The sequence below is a fragment of the Microchirus variegatus genome, assembly GCF_963457635.1.
Source record: "Microchirus variegatus genome assembly, chromosome: 4".
Lineage (NCBI taxonomy): Eukaryota > Metazoa > Chordata > Actinopteri > Pleuronectiformes > Soleidae > Microchirus > Microchirus variegatus.
The window spans coordinates 36,392,190-36,417,429 of NC_139805.1; the positions used below are offsets into that span (position 1 = coordinate 36,392,190).

Sequence of the window (25,240 nt, forward strand, 5' to 3'; positions counted from 1 at the left end):
TGTTGTCCAAAATTTGACAAAAAGTTTTTTCAGAAATTTTACAAAAAAAAGTAAAGTATGCTGTCCAAAATGGCAAAAAAAGATTTTTGTCCTAAAAAAGTTTTTCCCTAAATTTTACAAATATGTAAAAAAAAATGTTACAAAAAAGTCAAGATTTTTGTCTTCCAAAAAATGTTTGTCCAAAATTTGACAAAAAAGTACAAAAAAAGTTTTTCCAAATTTTGACAGAAAAGTAAACGTTTTTTTGTCCAAAATTTGACAAAGTACAAAAAATGTTTTTCCAAAATTTGACAAAAAAGTTTTTAAAAAATGTCAAAAATTTGACAAAGATTTTTGTCCCCCCAAAAAAGGTTTGTCCAAAATTTTACAAAAAATTCCCCAAAAAGGTCCAAAATTTGAGAAAAAAGTCATACTTTAGAATGTTGTCCAAAATTAGACTAAAGTAAAAAAAAGATATCTCCTACTTGTCTGGTCTCCTTTTCTGTGGAGGATAAAGCAGTAGAAGATGAATGGATGGATTTAAATACATTTGCATTCATTGATAAAGTTTGTCCAATGAACAGTTACGGGCTACGGTGGCCTGTGAGCTTCTCACTGTTGCAGTCGGACACTGTCCTGACTTGTTGTCTCTGATCTCTATTGTCTCCTCAGACCAGGAAGTCCTTGAGCAGCTCGTGTCCTGAAGGTTGGACTCACTACAGGAGGCGCTGTTACGTCCTCAGCTCGTCTGTGGCCTCCTGGGCCAGCGCTGAGAGAACCTGCTCGCTGCTGTAAGACAAAGATAATAACAATGTCACTCTTTTGTTTGTCTGTTTTATGTCAGTCTGACTCAAAGTAAATCATTCAAATATATAAACAAAGAATAAGCAAAAGCTCAAAAACCTGTTCTTCTCTCTCAGGTTTAACAGCAGCCTGAGCAGCGTACGCTCCAGGAGAGACATGAACTGGCTCTGGAAGTTTGCAGGGAAGAAGCCATTTTGGATCGGTGAGTTGAGTTGGCAACAGTTTCCGCGCTAACGGCGTCAACGTTAACGCATGTGCGTTAATATGACGACTGACCGGTAAAAAGACGTGCGTGATGTCATGTTTACCACAAAAACTTCATACTACACTATGTCATTAAAAATCTGACAATTTATTTGAAAACATTTTTTGTTCCAAAATTTGACAAAAACGTCCAAATGTCGTCCAAAATTTGACAGAAACTTCATACTATACTATGTTGTCCAAAATTTGACAATTTATTCTAAAAAAAAATGTTAGTCCAAAATTTTACAAAAACGTCATACTGTACGATGTAGTCCAAAATTTGAAAAAAAAATTGAAACATTTTTTTGTTACAAATTTTTACAAAAACGTCAAAATGTTGTCTATAATTTCACAAAAACTTCATACTATACTATGTTGTTCAATATGTGACAATTTTTTGGTCCAGATTTTGACATTAACGGCATACTGTACTATGTCGTCCGAAATTTGTGTTCCAAATTTTGACAAAAACATAAAAATGTCGTCCAAAATCGGACAAAAATGTCATACTATACTATGTCGTCCAAAATTTTAATTTTTTTTTGTAAAAATGTTTTGGTCCAAATTTTGACAAAAACGTCACACTATACTTTGAAGAAGAAGCCATTTTGAATCGGTGAGTTGAGTTAGCAACAGTTTCCGCGCTAACGGCGTCAATGCATGCACGTTAATTTGACGACTGAGCGGAAAAAGACATGCGTGACGTCATGTTTACGTTCCGCGGCACCAGAGTCCAGGCAGTTAGCTGCATTAGCTCCTTAATATTGACGCTGCTAACGTGCCCAGCACCAGCTTTTATCTGCAGCGACGTCCTCGCACTGTGATGCTAACTGCTCTCCGTCATCCTCAGGTCTGTCTGTTGGTCCCAGTGGTTGGATGTGGGCTGACGGTCAAACAGTGTCCTTCTCCAGACTGAAGGGGGCGCCGTCGTCGGGCCATCGCCGCAGTAGCGACGGCGGCTCCGACGCTACCTGCGTGCTGGCGGAAAACCCGCGAAGCTGGATTTCCACGAGCTGCTCGGCGCAAACGCAGCACGCGTTCCTCTGTTCGTCGACGTCTCGGAGTCGCTGACGGACGATATATTTACCGTTTGTCGTATATATTTAAAGTTTTTCCGTCGTAACGATGCTGCTCTGTACATTTGTTGTCCCATTTTGTCGTAATAAAGTTTTGCTACACAAAACCAAAACGAGGAGTTTATAGATTTAATGTTATAATTCGTGTGTCTGCAGGAAACAAAGGATTTGCGCGTTCACACGGAACCTTCGTGGCCAACGATATCCCAGAATTCCAGTGTATTGGTGACGTAACCCAGCAAGTACACCATATATCATTTATATATAAAAACACATAAAGAAGTACAACTGTTAATTTAATCATGTATATTTTAATGTAATTAATTAAACATACAGCACATTCTGGCCTCCACAGTCGATCAAACACTGACCCATATCACACACGTTATTTATCATAAACATCGTCCACAAACACAAATAATAATGGAAATCGCACAAATCGTCTCAATGTAAACTCACAGACAAGGAATTAAAACACTTTTGTTTTTGAACCGAAGCCCTGAGTCGTCTTCGTGACGCTTGATTTCACAGTTAAAACACGCTCGTCTTCAGATTATGTGCCGTAGTTTCTAGTGGTTTTGGGATTTTTAAAGTTACTTAGTTTTTTTGAAGCGTGATTGTATTCAGGGAGAGTGATTGGTGTGTTTTTCTTCGATAACTGAAGTCCTGATTCAAACGAAACCATAATGTGAGCTCGACCGGATGGAGGTATGAAGGTGTGAAAGATATATATTGAAATATTTTACTCAGTTAGAATCTGGAACTTAAAATCTCTGAAATGTCCTTCAGTTTCTGTCCATATCTGCCGCGTAACTGCATGCCAGCCGTCGCCATGGTGACCATATAGAGGAGGAGGCGGAGTTCCGTCACTGTGTGCGTGAGAGACCTAGCTGAGGACTTTGTGGTAGGGGTGAAGGTGGACGGAGGAGGTGAACGCTCTGATGTCGGTGATGAGCGCGGCGTCCTGGAGCGACGGCGTGGACGCAGACAGGAAGGTCAACTCGCTGACTTCGCCGTACGACGACGACGAGGCGGCTGAGCTCTGATCCGGCGGATCTTTCTCCTCCGCGCCGAAACCGACCACCTGAGCAGAGGACAAATAAATCAACATAAATGGATGAGTAACAGTAAATATATTCTCCGTACTTAGTAAGATGAGGCAAAGACAACTAACGTCATACTATACTATGTTGTCCAAAATTTGACAAATGTTTTTGAAAAAAAAAATTTGGTTCAAAATTTGACAAAAACATACTATACTATGTCTTCCAAAATTTGACAATTGTTTTGTAAAAAAATAATTTTGGTCCAAAATTTGAAAAAAACATTATACTGTACTATGTCGTCCAAAATTAGAAAAATCTTTTTGATAAAATTTTTTGGTCCAAAATTTGACAAAAAACATACTATACTATGTCGTCCAAACTGTGAAAATTTTTGGTCCAAACTGTGAACATTTTTGGTCCAAAATGTGACAATTTTTGGTCCAAAATTTGACAAAAAACATACTATACTATGTCGTCCAAATTTTTTTTATATATATATTTGGTCCAAAATTTGACAAAAACGTCATACTAATGTCGTCCAAAATTTGACAAATGTTTTTGAAAAAAAAATTTGGTCCAAAATTTGACAAAACCATCATACTAATGTCGTCCAAAATTTGACAAATCTTTCTGAAAAAAAGTTTTTGGTCCAAAATTTGACAACTCACGTGAACACTGAGCTTCCTGTGGCTCGTGGTTCTGTGCTGCAGGAACCAGGTCACCAGCTCGTCTTGAGTGAACACCTTCAGAGCCTCGATCTGCAACAGAGAAAGAGAGAGAAACCACAACAGGTATTTAATATTTGCACAATTTTTCTTTCTTCTAAACGAAACAGAATGGCAGGGATGATTCCTGCATCTCACCTCTCTGCTGAGTCGGTCAAACACGTACTGCTGAGTCACCACTTCGAACCAGTTGCGGTCCACTTCCTCTCCGAGGTGAGCGTCCTCACACTCCTTCAGTTTGACCAGAGCCGTCACCTGTGTCTTAAAGGCGTCCTCGCTCAGAGAGGACAGACGCTGCCCGAAACTGACCAGGAACTCCTCGATCTTTGCCTCTACGAACTCTGAGCTGTGACGAGCAGAGACAGGAGGCGCCGTTAGGACTTCTGAAAGTTTCTTCTTCATTTTATTTTTAAGATTTTTTTCATACTTCAGAAAAAGGTAAGCATGTCATCCAGAATTTTTTCGTAAAAAAATGTTTGGTCCAAATTTGACAAAAACGTCATCCAAAATCTGACAATTTCTGGGAAAAAATTTTTTGGTCCATGATTTGATTTAAAACGTCATACTATACGATATCGTCCAAAATTTGAATTTTTTTTCGAAAACAGTTCGGTACAAAATTTGACAAAAAGGTCATACTATACTATGTCGTCCAAAATCTGATAATTTTTTCGAATTTTTTTTTTTGCCCAAAATGTGACCAAAACGTCATACTATACCATGTCATCAAATTTTATTTTTTTGAAAAATAAAATTTGGTCCAAAATTTGACAAAAAGGTCATACTATACCATGTCATCGACCTCAATGTCATACTACACTATTTCGTCCAAAATCTGACCATTTTTTTGTAAAATCAATTTCGGTCCAAAATTTGACAAAAATGTCATACTATACTATGTCGTCCAAAATCAGATATTTTTTTTGAATTTTTTTTTAGCCAAAAATGTGACCAAAACGTCATACTATACCCATGTCATCGACCTCAATGTCATACTACACTATTTCGTCTAAAATCTGACCATTTTTTTGTAAAATCAATTTCAGTCCAAAATTTGACAAAAAGGTCATACTATACTATGTCGTCTAAAATCTGATATTTCTTTGAAATTTTTTTTTTTGCCAAAAATGTGACCAAAACGTCATACCATACAATGTCATCGACCTCAATGTCATACTGCACTATTTCGTCCAAAATCTGACAATTAAAAAAAAAAAAAAAATTTGGTCCAAAATTTGACAAAAAGGTCATACTATACTATGTCGTCCAAAATCTGATAATTTTTTAGAATTTTCTTTTTAGCCCAAAATGTGACCAAAACTTCATACTATACTATGTCATCGACCTCAATGTCATACTACACTATTTCGTCCAAAATCTGACCATTTTTTTGAAAAATAAAATTTGGTCCAAAATTTGACAAAAAGGTCATACTATACTGTCGTCCAAAATCTGATAATTTTTTCGAATTTTTTTTTTTGCCCAAAATGTGACCAAAACGTCATACCATACTATGTCATCGACCTCAACGTCATACTGCACTATTTTGTCCAAAATCTGACAATTAAAAAAAAAAAAAAAATTTGGTCCAAAATTTGACAAAAAGGTCATACTATACTATGTCGTCCAAAATCTGATAATTTTTTAGAATTTTCTTTTTAGCCCAAAATGTGACCAAAACTTCATACTATACCATGTCATCGACCTCAATGTCATACTACACTATTCCGTCCAAAATCTGACAATTTTTTTGTAAATCAATTTCGGTCCAAAATTTGACAAAAATGTCATACTATACTATGTCGTCCAAAATCAGATATTTTTTTAGAATTTTTTTTTTAGCCAAAAATGTGACCAAAACGTCATACTATACCATGTCATCGACCTCAATGTCATACTACACTATTTCGTCCAAAATCTGACCATTTTTTTGTAAAATCAATTTCGGTCCAAAATTTGACAAAAATGTCATACTATACTATGTCGTCCAAAATCAGATATTTTTTTTGAATTTTTTTTTAGCCAAAAATGTGACCAAAACGTCATACCATACTATGTCATCGACCTCAATGTCATACTGCACTATTTCGTCCAAAATCTGACAATTAAAAAAAAAAAAAAATTTGGTCCAAAATTTGACAAAAAGGTCATACTATACTATGTCGTCCAAAATCTGATAATTTTTTAGAATTTTCTTTTTAGCCCAAAATGTGACCAAAACTTCATACTGTCATCGACCTCAATGTCATACTACACTATTTCGTCCAAAATCTGACCATTTTTTTGAAAAATAAAATTTGATCCAAAATTTGACAAAAAGGTCATACTATACTATGTCGTCCAAAATCTGATAATTTTTTCGAATTTTTTTTTTTGCCCAAAATGTGACCAAAACGTCATACCATACTATGTCATCGACCTCAACGTCATACTGCACTATTTCGTCCAAAATCTGACAATTAAAAAAAAAAAAAAAATTTGGTCCAAAATTTGACAAAAAGGTCATACTATACTATGTCGTCCAAAATCTGATAATTTTTTAGAATTTTCTTTTTAGCCCAAAATGTGACCAAAACTTCATACTATACTATGTCATCGACCTCAATGTCATACTACACTATTTCGTCCAAAATCTGACCATTTTTTTGTAAAATCAATTTCAGTCCAAAATTTGACAAAAAGGTCATACTATACTATGTCGTCTAAAATCTGATATTTCTTTGAATTTTTTTTTTTTTGCCAAAAATGTGACCAAAACGTCATACCATACAATGTCATCGACCTCAATGTCATACTGCACTATTTCGTCCAAAATCTGACAATTTAAAAAAAAATAATAATTTGGTCCAAAATTTGACAAAAAGGTCATACTATACTATGTCGTCCAAAATCTGATAATTTTTTCGAATTTTTTTTTTTGCCCAAAATGTGACCAAAACGTCATACAATACTATGTCATCGACCTCAATGTCATACTACACTATTTCGTCCCAAATCTGACCATTTTTTTGAAAAATAAAATTTGGTCCAAAATTTGACAAAAAGGTCATACTATACTATGTCGTCCAAAATCAGATATTTTTTTAGAAATTTTTTTTTAGCCAAAAATGTGACCAAAACGTCATACTATACCATGTCATCGACCTCAATGTCATACTACACTATTTCGTCCAAAATCTGACCATTTTTTTGTAAAATCAATTTCGGTCCAAAATTTGACAAAAATGTCATACTATACTATGTCGTCCAAAATCAGATATTTTTTTTGAATTTTTTTTTAGCCAAAAATGTGACCAAAACGTCATACTATACCCATGTCATCGACCTCAATGTCATACTACACTATTTCGTCTAAAATCTGACCATTTTTTTGTAAAATCAATTTCAGTCCAAAATTTGACAAAAAGGTCATACTATACTATGTCGTCTAAAATCTGATATTTCTTTGAAATTTTTTTTTTTGCCAAAAATGTGACCAAAACGTCATACCATACAATGTCATCGACCTCAATGTCATACTGCACTATTTCGTCCAAAATCTGACAATTAAAAAAAAAAAAAAAATTTGGTCCAAAATTTGACAAAAAGGTCATACTATACTATGTCGTCCAAAATCTGATAATTTTTTAGAATTTTCTTTTTAGCCCAAAATGTGACCAAAACTTCATACTATACTATGTCATCGACCTCAATGTCATACTACACTATTTCGTCCAAAATCTGACCATTTTTTTGAAAAATAAAATTTGGTCCAAAATTTGACAAAAAGGTCATACTATACTGTCGTCCAAAATCTGATAATTTTTTCGAATTTTTTTTTTTTGCCCAAAATGTGACCAAAACGTCATACCATACTATGTCATCGACCTCAACGTCATACTGCACTATTTTGTCCAAAATCTGACAATTAAAAAAAAAAAAAAATTTGGTCCAAAATTTGACAAAAAGGTCATACTATACTATGTCGTCCAAAATCTGATAATTTTTTAGAATTTTCTTTTTAGCCCAAAATGTGACCAAAACTTCATACTATACCATGTCATCGACCTCAATGTCATACTACACTATTCCGTCCAAAATCTGACAATTTTTTTGTAAATCAATTTCGGTCCAAAATTTGACAAAAATGTCATACTATACTATGTCGTCCAAAATCAGATATTTTTTTAGAATTTTTTTTTTAGCCAAAAATGTGACCAAAACGTCATACTATACCATGTCATCGACCTCAATGTCATACTACACTATTTCGTCCAAAATCTGACCATTTTTTTGTAAAATCAATTTCGGTCCAAAATTTGACAAAAATGTCATACTATACTATGTCGTCCAAAATCAGATATTTTTTTTGAATTTTTTTTTAGCCAAAAATGTGACCAAAACGTCATACCATACTATGTCATCGACCTCAATGTCATACTGCACTATTTCGTCCAAAATCTGACAATTAAAAAAAAAAAAAAATTTGGTCCAAAATTTGACAAAAAGGTCATACTATACTATGTCGTCCAAAATCTGATAATTTTTTAGAATTTTCTTTTTAGCCCAAAATGTGACCAAAACTTCATACTGTCATCGACCTCAATGTCATACTACACTATTTCGTCCAAAATCTGACCATTTTTTTGAAAAATAAAATTTGATCCAAAATTTGACAAAAAGGTCATACTATACACTATACTATGTCGTCCAAAATCTGATAATTTTTTCGAATTTTTTTTTTTGCCCAAAATGTGACCAAAACGTCATACCATACTATGTCATCGACCTCAACGTCATACTGCACTATTTCGTCCAAAATCTGACAATTAAAAAAAAAAAAAAATTTGGTCCAAAATTTGACAAAAAGGTCATACTATACTATGTCGTCCAAAATCTGATAATTTTTTAGAATTTTCTTTTTAGCCCAAAATGTGACCAAAACTTCATACTATACTATGTCATCGACCTCAATGTCATACTACACTATTTCGTCCAAAATCTGACCATTTTTTTGTAAAATCAATTTCAGTCCAAAATTTGACAAAAAGGTCATACTATACTATGTCGTCTAAAATCTGATATTTCTTTGAATTTTTTTTTTTTTGCCAAAAATGTGACCAAAACGTCATACCATACAATGTCATCGACCTCAATGTCATACTGCACTATTTCGTCCAAAATCTGACAATTTAAAAAAAAATAATAATTTGGTCCAAAATTTGACAAAAAGGTCATACTATACTATGTCGTCCAAAATCTGATAATTTTTTCGAATTTTTTTTTTTGCCCAAAATGTGACCAAAACGTCATACAATACTATGTCATCGACCTCAATGTCATACTACACTATTTCGTCCCAAATCTGACCATTTTTTTGAAAAATAAAATTTGGTCCAAAATTTGACAAAAAGGTCATACTATACTATGTCGTCCAAAATCAGATATTTTTTTAGAAATTTTTTTTTAGCCAAAAATGTGACCAAAACGTCATACTATACCATGTCATCGACCTCAATGTCATACTACACTATTTCGTCCAAAATCTGACCATTTTTTTGTAAAATCAATTTCGGTCCAAAATTTGACAAAAATGTCATACTATACTATGTCGTCCAAAATCAGATATTTTTTTTGAATTTTTTTTTAGCCAAAAATGTGACCAAAACGTCATACTATACCCATGTCATCGACCTCAATGTCATACTACACTATTTCGTCTAAAATCTGACCATTTTTTTGTAAAATCAATTTCAGTCCAAAATTTGACAAAAAGGTCATACTATACTATGTCGTCTAAAATCTGATATTTCTTTGAAATTTTTTTTTTTGCCAAAAATGTGACCAAAACGTCATACCATACAATGTCATCGACCTCAATGTCATACTGCACTATTTCGTCCAAAATCTGACAATTAAAAAAAAAAAAAAATTTGGTCCAAAATTTGACAAAAAGGTCATACTATACTATGTCGTCCAAAATCTGATAATTTTTTAGAATTTTCTTTTTAGCCCAAAATGTGACCAAAACTTCATACTATACTATGTCATCGACCTCAATGTCATACTACACTATTTCGTCCAAAATCTGACCATTTTTTTGAAAAATAAAATTTGGTCCAAAATTTGACAAAAAGGTCATACTATACTGTCGTCCAAAATCTGATAATTTTTTCGAATTTTTTTTTTTGCCCAAAATGTGACCAAAACGTCATACCATACTATGTCATCGACCTCAACGTCATACTGCACTATTTTGTCCAAAATCTGACAATTAAAAAAAAAAAAAAATTTGGTCCAAAATTTGACAAAAAGGTCATACTATACTATGTCGTCCAAAATCTGATAATTTTTTAGAATTTTCTTTTTAGCCCAAAATGTGACCAAAACTTCATACTATACCATGTCATCGACCTCAATGTCATACTACACTATTCCGTCCAAAATCTGACAATTTTTTTGTAAATCAATTTCGGTCCAAAATTTGACAAAAATGTCATACTATACTATGTCGTCCAAAATCAGATATTTTTTTAGAATTTTTTTTTTAGCCAAAAATGTGACCAAAACGTCATACTATACCATGTCATCGACCTCAATGTCATACTACACTATTTCGTCCAAAATCTGACCATTTTTTTGTAAAATCAATTTCGGTCCAAAATTTGACAAAAATGTCATACTATACTATGTCGTCCAAAATCAGATATTTTTTTTGAATTTTTTTTTAGCCAAAAATGTGACCAAAACGTCATACCATACTATGTCATCGACCTCAATGTCATACTGCACTATTTCGTCCAAAATCTGACAATTAAAAAAAAAAAAAAATTTGGTCCAAAATTTGACAAAAAGGTCATACTATACTATGTCGTCCAAAATCTGATAATTTTTTAGAATTTTCTTTTTAGCCCAAAATGTGACCAAAACTTCATACTGTCATCGACCTCAATGTCATACTACACTATTTCGTCCAAAATCTGACCATTTTTTTGAAAAATAAAATTTGATCCAAAATTTGACAAAAAGGTCATACTATACTATGTCGTCCAAAATCTGATAATTTTTTTTTTTGCCCAAAATGTGACCAAAACGTCATACCATACTATGTCATCGACCTCAACGTCATACTGCACTATTTCGTCCAAAATCTGACAATTAAAAAAAAAAAAAAAATTTGGTCCAAAATTTGACAAAAAGGTCATACTATACTATGTCGTCCAAAATCTGATAATTTTTTAGAATTTTCTTTTTAGCCCAAAATGTGACCAAAACTTCATACTATACTATGTCATCGACCTCAATGTCATACTACACTATTTCGTCCAAAATCTGACCATTTTTTTGTAAAATCAATTTCAGTCCAAAATTTGACAAAAAGGTCATACTATACTATGTCGTCTAAAATCTGATATTTCTTTGAATTTTTTTTTTTTTGCCAAAAATGTGACCAAAACGTCATACCATACAATGTCATCGACCTCAATGTCATACTGCACTATTTCGTCCAAAATCTGACAATTTAAAAAAAAATAATAATTTGGTCCAAAATTTGACAAAAAGGTCATACTATACTATGTCGTCCAAAATCTGATAATTTTTTCGAATTTTTTTTTTTGCCCAAAATGTGACCAAAACGTCATACAATACTATGTCATCGACCTCAATGTCATACTACACTATTTCGTCCCAAATCTGACCATTTTTTTGAAAAATAAAATTTGGTCCAAAATTTGACAAAAAGGTCATACTATACTATGTCGTCCAAAATCAGATATTTTTTTAGAAATTTTTTTTTAGCCAAAAATGTGACCAAAACGTCATACTATACCATGTCATCGACCTCAATGTCATACTACACTATTTCGTCCAAAATCTGACCATTTTTTTGTAAAATCAATTTCGGTCCAAAATTTGACAAAAATGTCATACTATACTATGTCGTCCAAAATCAGATATTTTTTTTGAATTTTTTTTTAGCCAAAAATGTGACCAAAACGTCATACTATACCCATGTCATCGACCTCAATGTCATACTACACTATTTCGTCTAAAATCTGACCATTTTTTTGTAAAATCAATTTCAGTCCAAAATTTGACAAAAAGGTCATACTATACTATGTCGTCTAAAATCTGATATTTCTTTGAAATTTTTTTTTTTGCCAAAAATGTGACCAAAACGTCATACCATACAATGTCATCGACCTCAATGTCATACTGCACTATTTCGTCCAAAATCTGACAATTAAAAAAAAAAAAAAATTTGGTCCAAAATTTGACAAAAAGGTCATACTATACTATGTCGTCCAAAATCTGATAATTTTTTAGAATTTTCTTTTTAGCCCAAAATGTGACCAAAACTTCATACTATACTATGTCATCGACCTCAATGTCATACTACACTATTTCGTCCAAAATCTGACCATTTTTTTGAAAAATAAAATTTGGTCCAAAATTTGACAAAAAGGTCATACTATACTGTCGTCCAAAATCTGATAATTTTTTCGAATTTTTTTTTTTGCCCAAAATGTGACCAAAACGTCATACCATACTATGTCATCGACCTCAACGTCATACTGCACTATTTTGTCCAAAATCTGACAATTAAAAAAAAAAAAAAAATTTGGTCCAAAATTTGACAAAAAGGTCATACTATACTATGTCGTCCAAAATCTGATAATTTTTTAGAATTTTCTTTTTAGCCCAAAATGTGACCAAAACTTCATACTATACCATGTCATCGACCTCAATGTCATACTACACTATTCCGTCCAAAATCTGACAATTTTTTTGTAAATCAATTTCGGTCCAAAATTTGACAAAAATGTCATACTATACTATGTCGTCCAAAATCAGATATTTTTTTAGAATTTTTTTTTTAGCCAAAAATGTGACCAAAACGTCATACTATACCATGTCATCGACCTCAATGTCATACTACACTATTTCGTCCAAAATCTGACCATTTTTTTGTAAAATCAATTTCGGTCCAAAATTTGACAAAAATGTCATACTATACTATGTCGTCCAAAATCAGATATTTTTTTTGAATTTTTTTTTAGCCAAAAATGTGACCAAAACGTCATACCATACTATGTCATCGACCTCAATGTCATACTGCACTATTTCGTCCAAAATCTGACAATTAAAAAAAAAAAAAAAATTTGGTCCAAAATTTGACAAAAAGGTCATACTATACTATGTCGTCCAAAATCTGATAATTTTTTAGAATTTTCTTTTTAGCCCAAAATGTGACCAAAACTTCATACTGTCATCGACCTCAATGTCATACTACACTATTTCGTCCAAAATCTGACCATTTTTTTGAAAAATAAAATTTGATCCAAAATTTGACAAAAAGGTCATACTATACTATGTCGTCCAAAATCTGATAATTTTTTTTTTTGCCCAAAATGTGACCAAAACGTCATACCATACTATGTCATCGACCTCAACGTCATACTGCACTATTTCGTCCAAAATCTGACAATTAAAAAAAAAAAAAAAATTTGGTCCAAAATTTGACAAAAAGGTCATACTATACTATGTCGTCCAAAATCTGATAATTTTTTAGAATTTTCTTTTTAGCCCAAAATGTGACCAAAACTTCATACTATACTATGTCATCGACCTCAATGTCATACTACACTATTTCGTCCAAAATCTGAACTTTTTTTGTAAAATCAATTTCAGTCCAAAATTTGACAAAAAGGTCATACTATACTATGTCGTCTAAAATCTGATATTTCTTTGAATTTTTTTTTTTTTGCCAAAAATGTGACCAAAACGTCATACCATACAATGTCATCGACCTCAATGTCATACTGCACTATTTCGTCCAAAATCTGACAATTTAAAAAAAAATAATAATTTGGTCCAAAATTTGACAAAAAGGTCATACTATACTATGTCGTCCAAAATCTGATAATTTTTTCGAATTTTTTTTTTTGCCCAAAATGTGACCAAAACGTCATACAATACTATGTCATCGACCTCAATGTCATACTACACTATTTCGTCCCAAATCTGACCATTTTTTTGAAAAATAAAATTTGGTCCAAAATTTGACAAAAAGGTCATACTATACTATGTCGTCCAAAATCAGATATTTTTTTAGAAATTTTTTTTTAGCCAAAAATGTGACCAAAACGTCATACTATACCATGTCATCGACCTCAATGTCATACTACACTATTTCGTCCAAAATCTGACCATTTTTTTGTAAAATCAATTTCGGTCCAAAATTTGACAAAAATGTCATACTATACTATGTCGTCCAAAATCAGATATTTTTTTTGAATTTTTTTTTAGCCAAAAATGTGACCAAAACGTCATACTATACCCATGTCATCGACCTCAATGTCATACTACACTATTTCGTCTAAAATCTGACCATTTTTTTGTAAAATCAATTTCAGTCCAAAATTTGACAAAAAGGTCATACTATACTATGTCGTCTAAAATCTGATATTTCTTTGAAATTTTTTTTTTTGCCAAAAATGTGACCAAAACGTCATACCATACAATGTCATCGACCTCAATGTCATACTGCACTATTTCGTCCAAAATCTGACAATTAAAAAAAAAAAAAAAATTTGGTCCAAAATTTGACAAAAAGGTCATACTATACTATGTCGTCCAAAATCTGATAATTTTTTAGAATTTTCTTTTTAGCCCAAAATGTGACCAAAACTTCATACTATACTATGTCATCGACCTCAATGTCATACTACACTATTTCGTCCAAAATCTGACCATTTTTTTGAAAAATAAAATTTGGTCCAAAATTTGACAAAAAGGTCATACTATACTGTCGTCCAAAATCTGATAATTTTTTCGAATTTTTTTTTTTGCCCAAAATGTGACCAAAACGTCATACCATACTATGTCATCGACCTCAACGTCATACTGCACTATTTTGTCCAAAATCTGACAATTAAAAAAAAAAAAAAAATTTGGTCCAAAATTTGACAAAAAGGTCATACTATACTATGTCGTCCAAAATCTGATAATTTTTTAGAATTTTCTTTTTAGCCCAAAATGTGACCAAAACTTCATACTATACCATGTCATCGACCTCAATGTCATACTACACTATTCCGTCCAAAATCTGACAATTTTTTTGTAAATCAATTTCGGTCCAAAATTTGACAAAAATGTCATACTATACTATGTCGTCCAAAATCAGATATTTTTTTAGAATTTTTTTTTTAGCCAAAAATGTGACCAAAACGTCATACTATACCATGTCATCGACCTCAATGTCATACTACACTATTTCGTCCAAAATCTGACCATTTTTTTGTAAAATCAATTTCGGTCCAAAATTTGACAAAAATGTCATACTATACTATGTCGTCCAAAATCAGATATTTTTTTTGAATTTTTTTTTAGCCAAAAATGTGACCAAAACGTCATACCATACTATGTCATCGACCTCAATGTCATACTGCACTATTTCGTCCAAAATCTGACAATTAAAAAAAAAAAAAAAATTTGGTCCAAAATTTGACAAAAAGGTCATACTATACTATGTCGTCCAAAATCTGATAATTTTTTAGAATTTTCTTTTTAGCCCAAAATGTGACCAAAACTTCATACTGTCATCGACCTCAATGTCATACTACACTATTTCGTCCAAAATCTGACCATTTTTTTGAAAAATAAAATTTGATCCAAAATTTGACAAAAAGGTCATACTATACTATGTCGTCCAAAATCTGATAATTTTTTCGAATTTTTTTTTTTGCCCAAAATGTGACCAAAACGTCATACCATACTATGTCATCGACCTCAACGTCATACTGCACTATTTCGTCCAAAATCTGACAATTAAAAAAAAAAAAAAAATTTGGTCCAAAATTTGACAAAAAGGTCATACTATACTATGTCGTCCAAAATCTGATAATTTTTTAGAATTTTCTTTTTAGCCCAAAATGTGACCAAAACTTCATACTATACTATGTCATCGACCTCAATGTCATACTACACTATTTCGTCCAAAATCTGACCATTTTTTTGTAAAATCAATTTCAGTCCAAAATTTGACAAAAAGGTCATACTATACTATGTCGTCTAAAATCTGATATTTCTTTGAATTTTTTTTTTTTGCCAAAAATGTGACCAAAACGTCATACCATACAATGTCATCGACCTCAATGTCATACTGCACTATTTCGTCCAAAATCTGACAATTTAAAAAAAAATAATAATTTGGTCCAAAATTTGACAAAAAGGTCATACTATACTATGTCGTCCAAAATCTGATAATTCTTTCGAATTTTTTTTTTTGCCCAAAATGTGACCAAAACGTCATACAATACTATGTCATCGACCTCAATGTCATACTACACTATTTCGTCCCAAATCTGACCATTTTTTTGAAAAATAAAATTTGGTCCAAAATTTGACAAAAAGGTCATACTATACTATGTCGTCCAAAATCAGATATTTTTTTAGAAATTTTTTTTTAGCCAAAAATGTGACCAAAACGTCATACTATACCATGTCATCGACCTCAATGTCATACTACACTATTTCGTCCAAAATCTGACCATTTTTTTGTAAAATCAATTTCGGTCCAAAATTTGACAAAAATGTCATACTATACTATGTCGTCCAAAATCAGATATTTTTTTTGAATTTTTTTTAGCCAAAAATGTGACCAAAACGTCATACTATACCCATGTCATCGACCTCAATGTCATACTACACTATTTCGTCTAAAATCTGACCATTTTTTTGTAAAATCAATTTCAGTCCAAAATTTGACAAAAAGGTCATACTATACTATGTCGTCTAAAATCTGATATTTCTTTGAAATTTTTTTTTTGCCAAAAATGTGACCAAAACGTCATACTATACTATGTCATCGACCTCAATGTCATACTACACTATTTCGTCCAAAATCTGACCATTTTTTTGAAAAATAAAATTTGGTCCAAAATTTGACAAAAAGGTCATACTATACTGTCGTCCAAAATCTGATAATTTTTTAGAATTTTCTTTTTAGCCCAAAATGTGACCAAAACTTCATACTATACTATGTCATCGACCTCAATGTCATACTACACTATTTCGTCCAAAATCTGACCATTTTTTTGAAAAATAAAATTTGGTCCAAAATTTGACAAAAAGGTCATACTATACTGTCGTCCAAAATCTGATAATTTTTTCGAATTTTTTTTTTTGCCCAAAATGTGACCAAAACGTCATACCATACTATGTCATCGACCTCAACGTCATACTGCACTATTTTGTCCAAAATCTGACAATTAAAAAAAAAAAAAAAATTTGGTCCAAAATTTGACAAAAAGGTCATACTATACTATGTCGTCCAAAATCTGATATTTCTTTGAAATTTTTTTTTTTGCCAAAAATGTGACCAAAACGTCATACCATACAATGTCATCGACCTCAATGTCATACTGCACTATTTCGTCCAAAATCTGACAATTAAAAAAAAAAAAAAAATTTGGTCCAAAATTTGACAAAAAGGTCATACTATACTATGTCGTCCAAAATCTGATAATTTTTTAGAATTTTCTTTTTAGCCCAAAATGTGACCAAAACTTCATACTATACTATGTCATCGACCTCAATGTCATACTACACTATTTCGTCCAAAATCTGACCATTTTTTTGAAAAATAAAATTTGGTCCAAAATTTGACAAAAAGGTCATACTATACTGTCGTCCAAAATCTGATAATTTTTTCGAATTTTTTTTTTTGCCCAAAATGTGACCAAAACGTCATACCATACTATGTCATCGACCTCAACGTCATACTGCACTATTTTGTCCAAAATCTGACAATTAAAAAAAAAAAAAAATTTGGTCCAAAATTTGACAAAAAGGTCATACTATACTATGTCGTCCAAAATCTGATAATTTTTTAGAATTTTCTTTTTAGCCCAAAATGTGACCAAAACTTCATACTATACCATGTCATCGACCTCAATGTCATACTACACTATTCCGTCCAAAATCTGACAATTTTTTTGTAAATCAATTTCGGTCCAAAATTTGACAAAAATGTCATACTATACTATGTCGTCCAAAATCAGATATTTTTTTAGAATTTTTTTTTTAGCCAAAAATGTGACCAAAACGTCATACTATACCATGTCATCGACCTCAATGTCATACTACACTATTTCGTCCAAAATCTGACCATTTTTTTGTAAAATCAATTTCGGTCCAAAATTTGACAAAAATGTCATACTATACTATGTCGTCCAAAATCAGATATTTTTTTTGAATTTTTTTTTAGCCAAAAATGTGACCAAAACGTCATACCATACTATGTCATCGACCTCAATGTCATACTGCACTATTTCGTCCAAAATCTGACAATTAAAAAAAAAAAAAAATTTGGTCCAAAATTTGACAAAAAGGTCATACTATACTATGTCGTCCAAAATCTGATAATTTTTTAGAATTTTCTTTTTAGCCCAAAATGTGACCAAAACTTCATACTGTCATCGACCTCAATGTCATACTACACTATTTCGTCCAAAATCTGACCATTTTTTTGAAAAATAAAATTTGATCCAAAATTTGACAAAAAGGTCATACTATACTATGTCGTCCAAAATCTGATAATTTTTTCGAATTTTTTTTTTTGCCCAAAATGTGACCAAAACGTCATACCATACTATGTCATCGACCTCAACGTCATACTGCACTATTTCGTCCAAAATCTGACAATTAAAAAAAAAAAAAAAATTTGGTCCAAAATTTGACAAAAAGGTCATACTATACTATGTCGTCCAAAATCTGATAATTTTTTAGAATTTTCTTTTTAGCCCAAAATGTGACCAAAACTTCATACTATACTATGTCATCGACCTCAATGTCATACTACACTATTTCGTCCAAAATCTGACCATTTTTTTGAAAAATAAAATTTGGTCCAAAATTTGACAAAAAGGTCATACTATACTATGTCGTCCAAAATCTGATAATTTTTTCGAATTTTTTTTTTTGCCCAAAATGTGACCAAAACGTCATACCATACTATGTCATCGACCTCAACGTCATACTGCACTATTTCGTCCAAAATCTGACAATTAAAGAAAAAAAAAAAATTTGGTCCAAAATTTGACAAAAAGGTCATACTATACTATGTCGTCCAAAATCAGATATTTTTTTAGAAATTTTTTTTTAGCCAAAAATGTGACCAAAACTTCATACTATACTATGTCATCGACCTCAATGTCATACTACACTATTTCGTCTAAAATCTGACCATTTTTTTGTAAAATCAATTTCAGTCCAAAATTTGACAAAAAGGTCATACTATACTATGTCGTCTAAAATCTGATATTTCTTTGAAATTTTTTTTTTTGCCAAAAATGTGACCAAAACGTCATACCATACAATGTCATCGACCTCAATGTCATACTGCACTATTTCGTCCAAAATCTGACAATTTAAAAAAAAATAATAATTTGGTCCAAAATTTGACAAAAAGGTCATACTATACTATGTCGTCCAAAATCTGATAATTTTTTCGAATTTTTTTTTTTGCCCAAAATGTGACCAAAACGTCATACAATACTATGTCATGGACCTCAATGTCATACTACACTATTTCGTCCAAAATCTGACCATTTTTTTGAAAAATAAAATTTGGTCCAAAATTTGACAAAAAGGTCATACTATACTATGTCGTCCAAAATCTGATAATTTTTTCGAATTTTCTTTTTAGCCCAAAATGTGACCAAAACGTCATACTATACCATGTCATCGACCTCAATGTCATACTACACTATTCCGTCCAAAATCTGACCATTTTTTTGTAAATCAATTTCGGTCCAAAATTTGACAAAAAGGTCATACTATACTATGTCGTCCAAAATCAGATATTTTTTTAGAAATTTTTATTTAGCCAAAAATGTGACCAAAACGTCATACTATACCATGTCATCGACCTCAATGTCATACTACACTATTTCGTCCAAAATCTGACCATTTTTTTGTAAAATCAATTTCGGTCCAAAATTTGACAAAAAGGTCATACTATACTATGTCGTCTAAAATCTGATATTTCTTTGAAATTTTTTTTTTGGCCAAAAATGTGACCAAAACGTCATACCATACTATGTCATCGACCTCAATGTCATACTGCACTATTTCGTCCAAAATCTGACAATTAAAAAAAAAAAAAAATTTGGTCCAAAATTTGACAAAAAGGTCATACTATACTATGTCGTCCAAAATCTGATAATTTTTTAGAATTTTCTTTTTAGCCCAAAATGTGACCAAAACTTCATACTATACTATGTCATCGACCTCAATGTCATACTACACTATTTCGTCCAAAATCTGACCATTTTTTTGAAAAATAAAATTTGGTCCAAAATTTGACAAAAAGGTCATACTATACTGTCGTCCAAAATCTGATAATTTTTTCGAATTTTTTTTTTTGCCCAAAATGTGACCAAAACGTCATACCATACTATGTCATCGACCTCAACGTCATACTGCACTATTTTGTCCAAAATCTGACAATTAAAAAAAAAAAAAAAATTTGGTCCAAAATTTGACAAAAAGGTCATACTATACTATGTCGTCCAAAATCTGATAATTTTTTAGAATTTTCTTTTTAGCCCAAAATGTGACCAAAACTTCATACTATACCATGTCATCGACCTCAATGTCATACTACACTATTCCGTCCAAAATCTGACAATTTTTTTGTAAATCAATTTCGGTCCAAAATTTGACAAAAATGTCATACTATACTATGTCGTCCAAAATCAGATATTTTTTTAGAATTTTTTTTTTAGCCAAAAATGTGACCAAAACGTCATACTATACCATGTCATCGACCTCAATGTCATACTACACTATTTCGTCCAAAATCTGACCATTTTTTTGTAAAATCAATTTCGGTCCAAAATTTGACAAAAATGTCATACTATACTATGTCGTCCAAAATCAGATATTTTTTTTGAATTTTTTTTTAGCCAAAAATGTGACCAAAACGTCATACCATACTATGTCATCGACCTCAATGTCATACTGCACTATTTCGTCCAAAATCTGACAATTAAAAAAAAAAAAAAAATTTGGTCCAAAATTTGACAAAAAGGTCATACTATACTATGTCGTCCAAAATCTGATAATTTTTTAGAATTTTCTTTTTAGCCCAAAATGTGACCAAAACTTCATACTGTCATCGACCTCAATGTCATACTACACTATTTCGTCCAAAATCTGACCATTTTTTTGAAAAATAAAATTTGATCCAAAATTTGACAAAAAGGTCATACTATACTATGTCGTCCAAAATCTGATAATTTTTTCGAATTTTTTTTTTTGCCCAAAATGTGACCAAAACGTCATACCATACTATGTCATCGACCTCAACGTCATACTGCACTATTTCGTCCAAAATCTGACAATTAAAAAAAAAAAAAAAATTTGGTCCAAAATTTGACAAAAAGGTCATACTATACTATGTCGTCCAAAATCTGATAATTTTTTAGAATTTTCTTTTTAGCCCAAAATGTGACCAAAACTTCATACTATACTATGTCATCGACCTCAATGTCATACTACACTATTTCGTCCAAAATCTGACCATTTTTTTGAAAAATAAAATTTGGTCCAAAATTTGACAAAAAGGTCATACTATACTATGTCGTCCAAAATCTGATAATTTTTTCGAATTTTTTTTTTTGCCCAAAATGTGACCAAAACGTCATACCATACTATGTCATCGACCTCAACGTCATACTGCACTATTTCGTCCAAAATCTGACAATTAAAGAAAAAAAAAAAATTTGGTCCAAAATTTGACAAAAAGGTCATACTATACTATGTCGTCCAAAATCAGATATTTTTTTAGAAATTTTTTTTTAGCCAAAAATGTGACCAAAACTTCATACTATACTATGTCATCGACCTCAATGTCATACTACACTATTTCGTCTAAAATCTGACCATTTTTTTGTAAAATCAATTTCAGTCCAAAATTTGACAAAAAGGTCATACTATACTATGTCGTCTAAAATCTGATATTTCTTTGAAATTTTTTTTTTTGCCAAAAATGTGACCAAAACGTCATACCATACAATGTCATCGACCTCAATGTCATACTGCACTATTTCGTCCAAAATCTGACAATTTAAAAAAAAATAATAATTTGGTCCAAAATTTGACAAAAAGGTCATACTATACTATGTCGTCCAAAATCTGATAATTTTTTCGAATTTTTTTTTTTGCCCAAAATGTGACCAAAACGTCATACAATACTATGTCATGGACCTCAATGTCATACTACACTATTTCGTCCAAAATCTGACCATTTTTTTGAAAAATAAAATTTGGTCCAAAATTTGACAAAAAGGTCATACTATACTATGTCGTCCAAAATCTGATAATTTTTTCGAATTTTCTTTTTAGCCCAAAATGTGACCAAAACGTCATACTATACCATGTCATCGACCTCAATGTCATACTACACTATTCCGTCCAAAATCTGACCATTTTTTTGTAAATCAATTTCGGTCCAAAATTTGACAAAAAGGTCATACTATACTATGTCGTCCAAAATCAGATATTTTTTTAGAAATTTTTATTTAGCCAAAAATGTGACCAAAACGTCATACTATACCATGTCATCGACCTCAATGTCATACTACACTATTTCGTCCAAAATCTGACCATTTTTTTGTAAAATCAATTTCGGTCCAAAATTTGACAAAAAGGTCATACTATACTATGTCGTCTAAAATCTGATATTTCTTTGAAATTTTTTTTTTGGCCAAAAATGTGACCAAAACGTCATACCATACTATGTCATCGACCTCAATGTCATACTGCACTATTTCGTCCAAAATCTGACAATTAAAAAAAAAAAAAAAATTTGGTCCAAAATTTGACAAAAAGGTCATACTATACTATGTCGTCCAAAATCTGATAATTTTTTAGAATTTTCTTTTTAGCCCAAAATGTGACCAAAACTTCATACTATACTATGTCATCGACCTCAATGTCATACTACACTATTTCGTCCAAAATCTGACCATTTTTTTGAAAAATAAAATTTGGTCCAAAATTTGACAAAAAGGTCATACTATACTGTCGTCCAAAATCTGATAATTTTTTCGAATTTTTTTTTTTGCCCAAAATGTGACCAAAACGTCATACCATACTATGTCATCGACCTCAACGTCATACTGCACTATTTTGTCCAAAATCTGACAATTAAAAAAAAAAAAAAAATTTGGTCCAAAATTTGACAAAAAGGTCATACTATACTATGTCGTCCAAAATCTGATAATTTTTTAGAATTTTCTTTTTAGCCCAAAATGTGACCAAAACTTCATACTATACCATGTCATCGACCTCAATGTCATACTACACTATTCCGTCCAAAATCTGACAATTTTTTTGTAAATCAATTTCGGTCCAAAATTTGACAAAAATGTCATACTATACTATGTCGTCCAAAATCAGATATTTTTTTAGAATTTTTTTTTTAGCCAAAAATGTGACCAAAACGTCATACTATACCATGTCATCGACCTCAATGTCATACTACACTATTTCGTCCAAAATCTGACCATTTTTTTGTAAAATCAATTTCGGTCCAAAATTTGACAAAAATGTCATACTATACTATGTCGTCCAAAATCAGATATTTTTTTTGAATTTTTTTTTAGCCAAAAATGTGACCAAAACGTCATACCATACTATGTCATCGACCTCAATGTCATACTGCACTATTTCGTCCAAAATCTGACAATTAAAAAAAAAAAAAAAATTTGGTCCAAAATTTGACAAAAAGGTCATACTATACTATGTCGTCCAAAATCTGATAATTTTTTAGAATTTTCTTTTTAGCCCAAAATGTGACCAAAACTTCATACTGTCATCGACCTCAATGTCATACTACACTATTTCGTCCAAAATCTGACCATTTTTTTGAAAAATAAAATTTGATCCAAAATTTGACAAAAAGGTCATACTATACTATGTCGTCCAAAATCTGATAATTTTTTCGAATTTTTTTTTTTGCCCAAAATGTGACCAAAACGTCATACCATACTATGTCATCGACCTCAACGTCATACTGCACTATTTCGTCCAAAATCTGACAATTAAAAAAAAAAAAAAAATTTGGTCCAAAATTTGACAAAAAGGTCATACTATACTATGTCGTCCAAAATCTGATAATTTTTTAGAATTTTCTTTTTAGCCCAAAATGTGACCAAAACTTCATACTATACTATGTCATCGACCTCAATGTCATACTACACTATTTCGTCCAAAATCTGACCATTTTTTTGTAAAATCAATTTCAGTCCAAAATTTGACAAAAAGGTCATACTATACTATGTCGTCTAAAATCTGATATTTCTTTGAATTTTTTTTTTTTTGCCAAAAATGTGACCAAAACGTCATACCATACAATGTCATCGACCTCAATGTCATACTGCACTATTTCGTCCAAAATCTGACAATTTAAAAAAAAATAATAATTTGGTCCAAAATTTGACAAAAAGGTCATACTATACTATGTCGTCCAAAATCTGATAATTTTTTCGAATTTTTTTTTTTGCCCAAAATGTGACCAAAACGTCATACAATACTATGTCATCGACCTCAATGTCATACTACACTATTTCGTCCCAAATCTGACCATTTTTTTGAAAAATAAAATTTGGTCCAAAATTTGACAAAAAGGTCATACTATACTATGTCGTCCAAAATCAGATATTTTTTTAGAAATTTTTTTTTAGCCAAAAATGTGACCAAAACGTCATACTATACCATGTCATCGACCTCAATGTCATACTACACTATTTCGTCCAAAATCTGACCATTTTTTTGTAAAATCAATTTCGGTCCAAAATTTGACAAAAATGTCATACTATACTATGTCGTCCAAAATCAGATATTTTTTTTGAAATTTTTTTTAGCCAAAAATGTGACCAAAACGTCATACTATACCCATGTCATCGACCTCAATGTCATACTACACTATTTCGTCTAAAATCTGACCATTTTTTTGTAAAATCAATTTCAGTCCAAAATTTGACAAAAAGGTCATACTATACTATGTCGTCTAAAATCTGATATTTCTTTGAATTTTTTTTTTTTGCCAAAAATGTGACCAAAACGTCATACCATACAATGTCATCGACCTCAATGTCATACTGCACTATTTCGTCCAAAATCTGACAATTTAAAAAAAAATAATAATTTGGTCATAAATTTGACAAAAAGGTCATACTATACTATGTCGTCCAAAATCAGATATTTTTTTTGAAATTTTTTTTAGCCAAAAATGTGACCAAAACGTCATACTATACCCATGTCATCGACCTCAATGTCATACTACACTATTTCGTCTAAAATCTGACCATTT

The 25,240-nt window shown here is 31.3% G+C and overlaps 2 protein-coding genes across 2 annotated transcripts in view; one reads left to right on the forward strand and one right to left on the reverse strand.

Annotated features, from left to right (window-relative positions):
* The window catches only part of frem1b (Fras1 related extracellular matrix 1b), a 43,493-nt gene extending 41,318 nt beyond the window's left edge, over positions 1 to 2,175 (forward strand). Inside the window, exons 33-35 of the mRNA XM_083888480.1 lie at positions 652 to 770; positions 900 to 985; positions 1,880 to 2,175. Coding sequence (XP_083744606.1) covers positions 652 to 770; positions 900 to 985; positions 1,880 to 2,100 — 426 coding nt within the window. The 3' untranslated portion in view covers positions 2,101 to 2,175. The remainder of the gene's footprint in view (positions 1 to 651; positions 771 to 899; positions 986 to 1,879) is intronic.
* Positions 2,176 to 2,463: 288 nt separating this feature from the next.
* Positions 2,464 to 25,240, reverse strand: part of nrd1b (nardilysin b (N-arginine dibasic convertase)) — a 62,266-nt gene continuing 39,489 nt past the window's right edge. The window contains exons 29-31 of the mRNA XM_083887847.1: positions 4,015 to 4,222; positions 3,820 to 3,909; positions 2,464 to 3,189 (exon numbers count right to left, since the gene is read on the reverse strand). Of these exons, the coding sequence (XP_083743973.1) occupies positions 2,992 to 3,189; positions 3,820 to 3,909; positions 4,015 to 4,222 (496 nt within the window). The 3' untranslated portion in view covers positions 2,464 to 2,991. The remainder of the gene's footprint in view (positions 3,190 to 3,819; positions 3,910 to 4,014; positions 4,223 to 25,240) is intronic.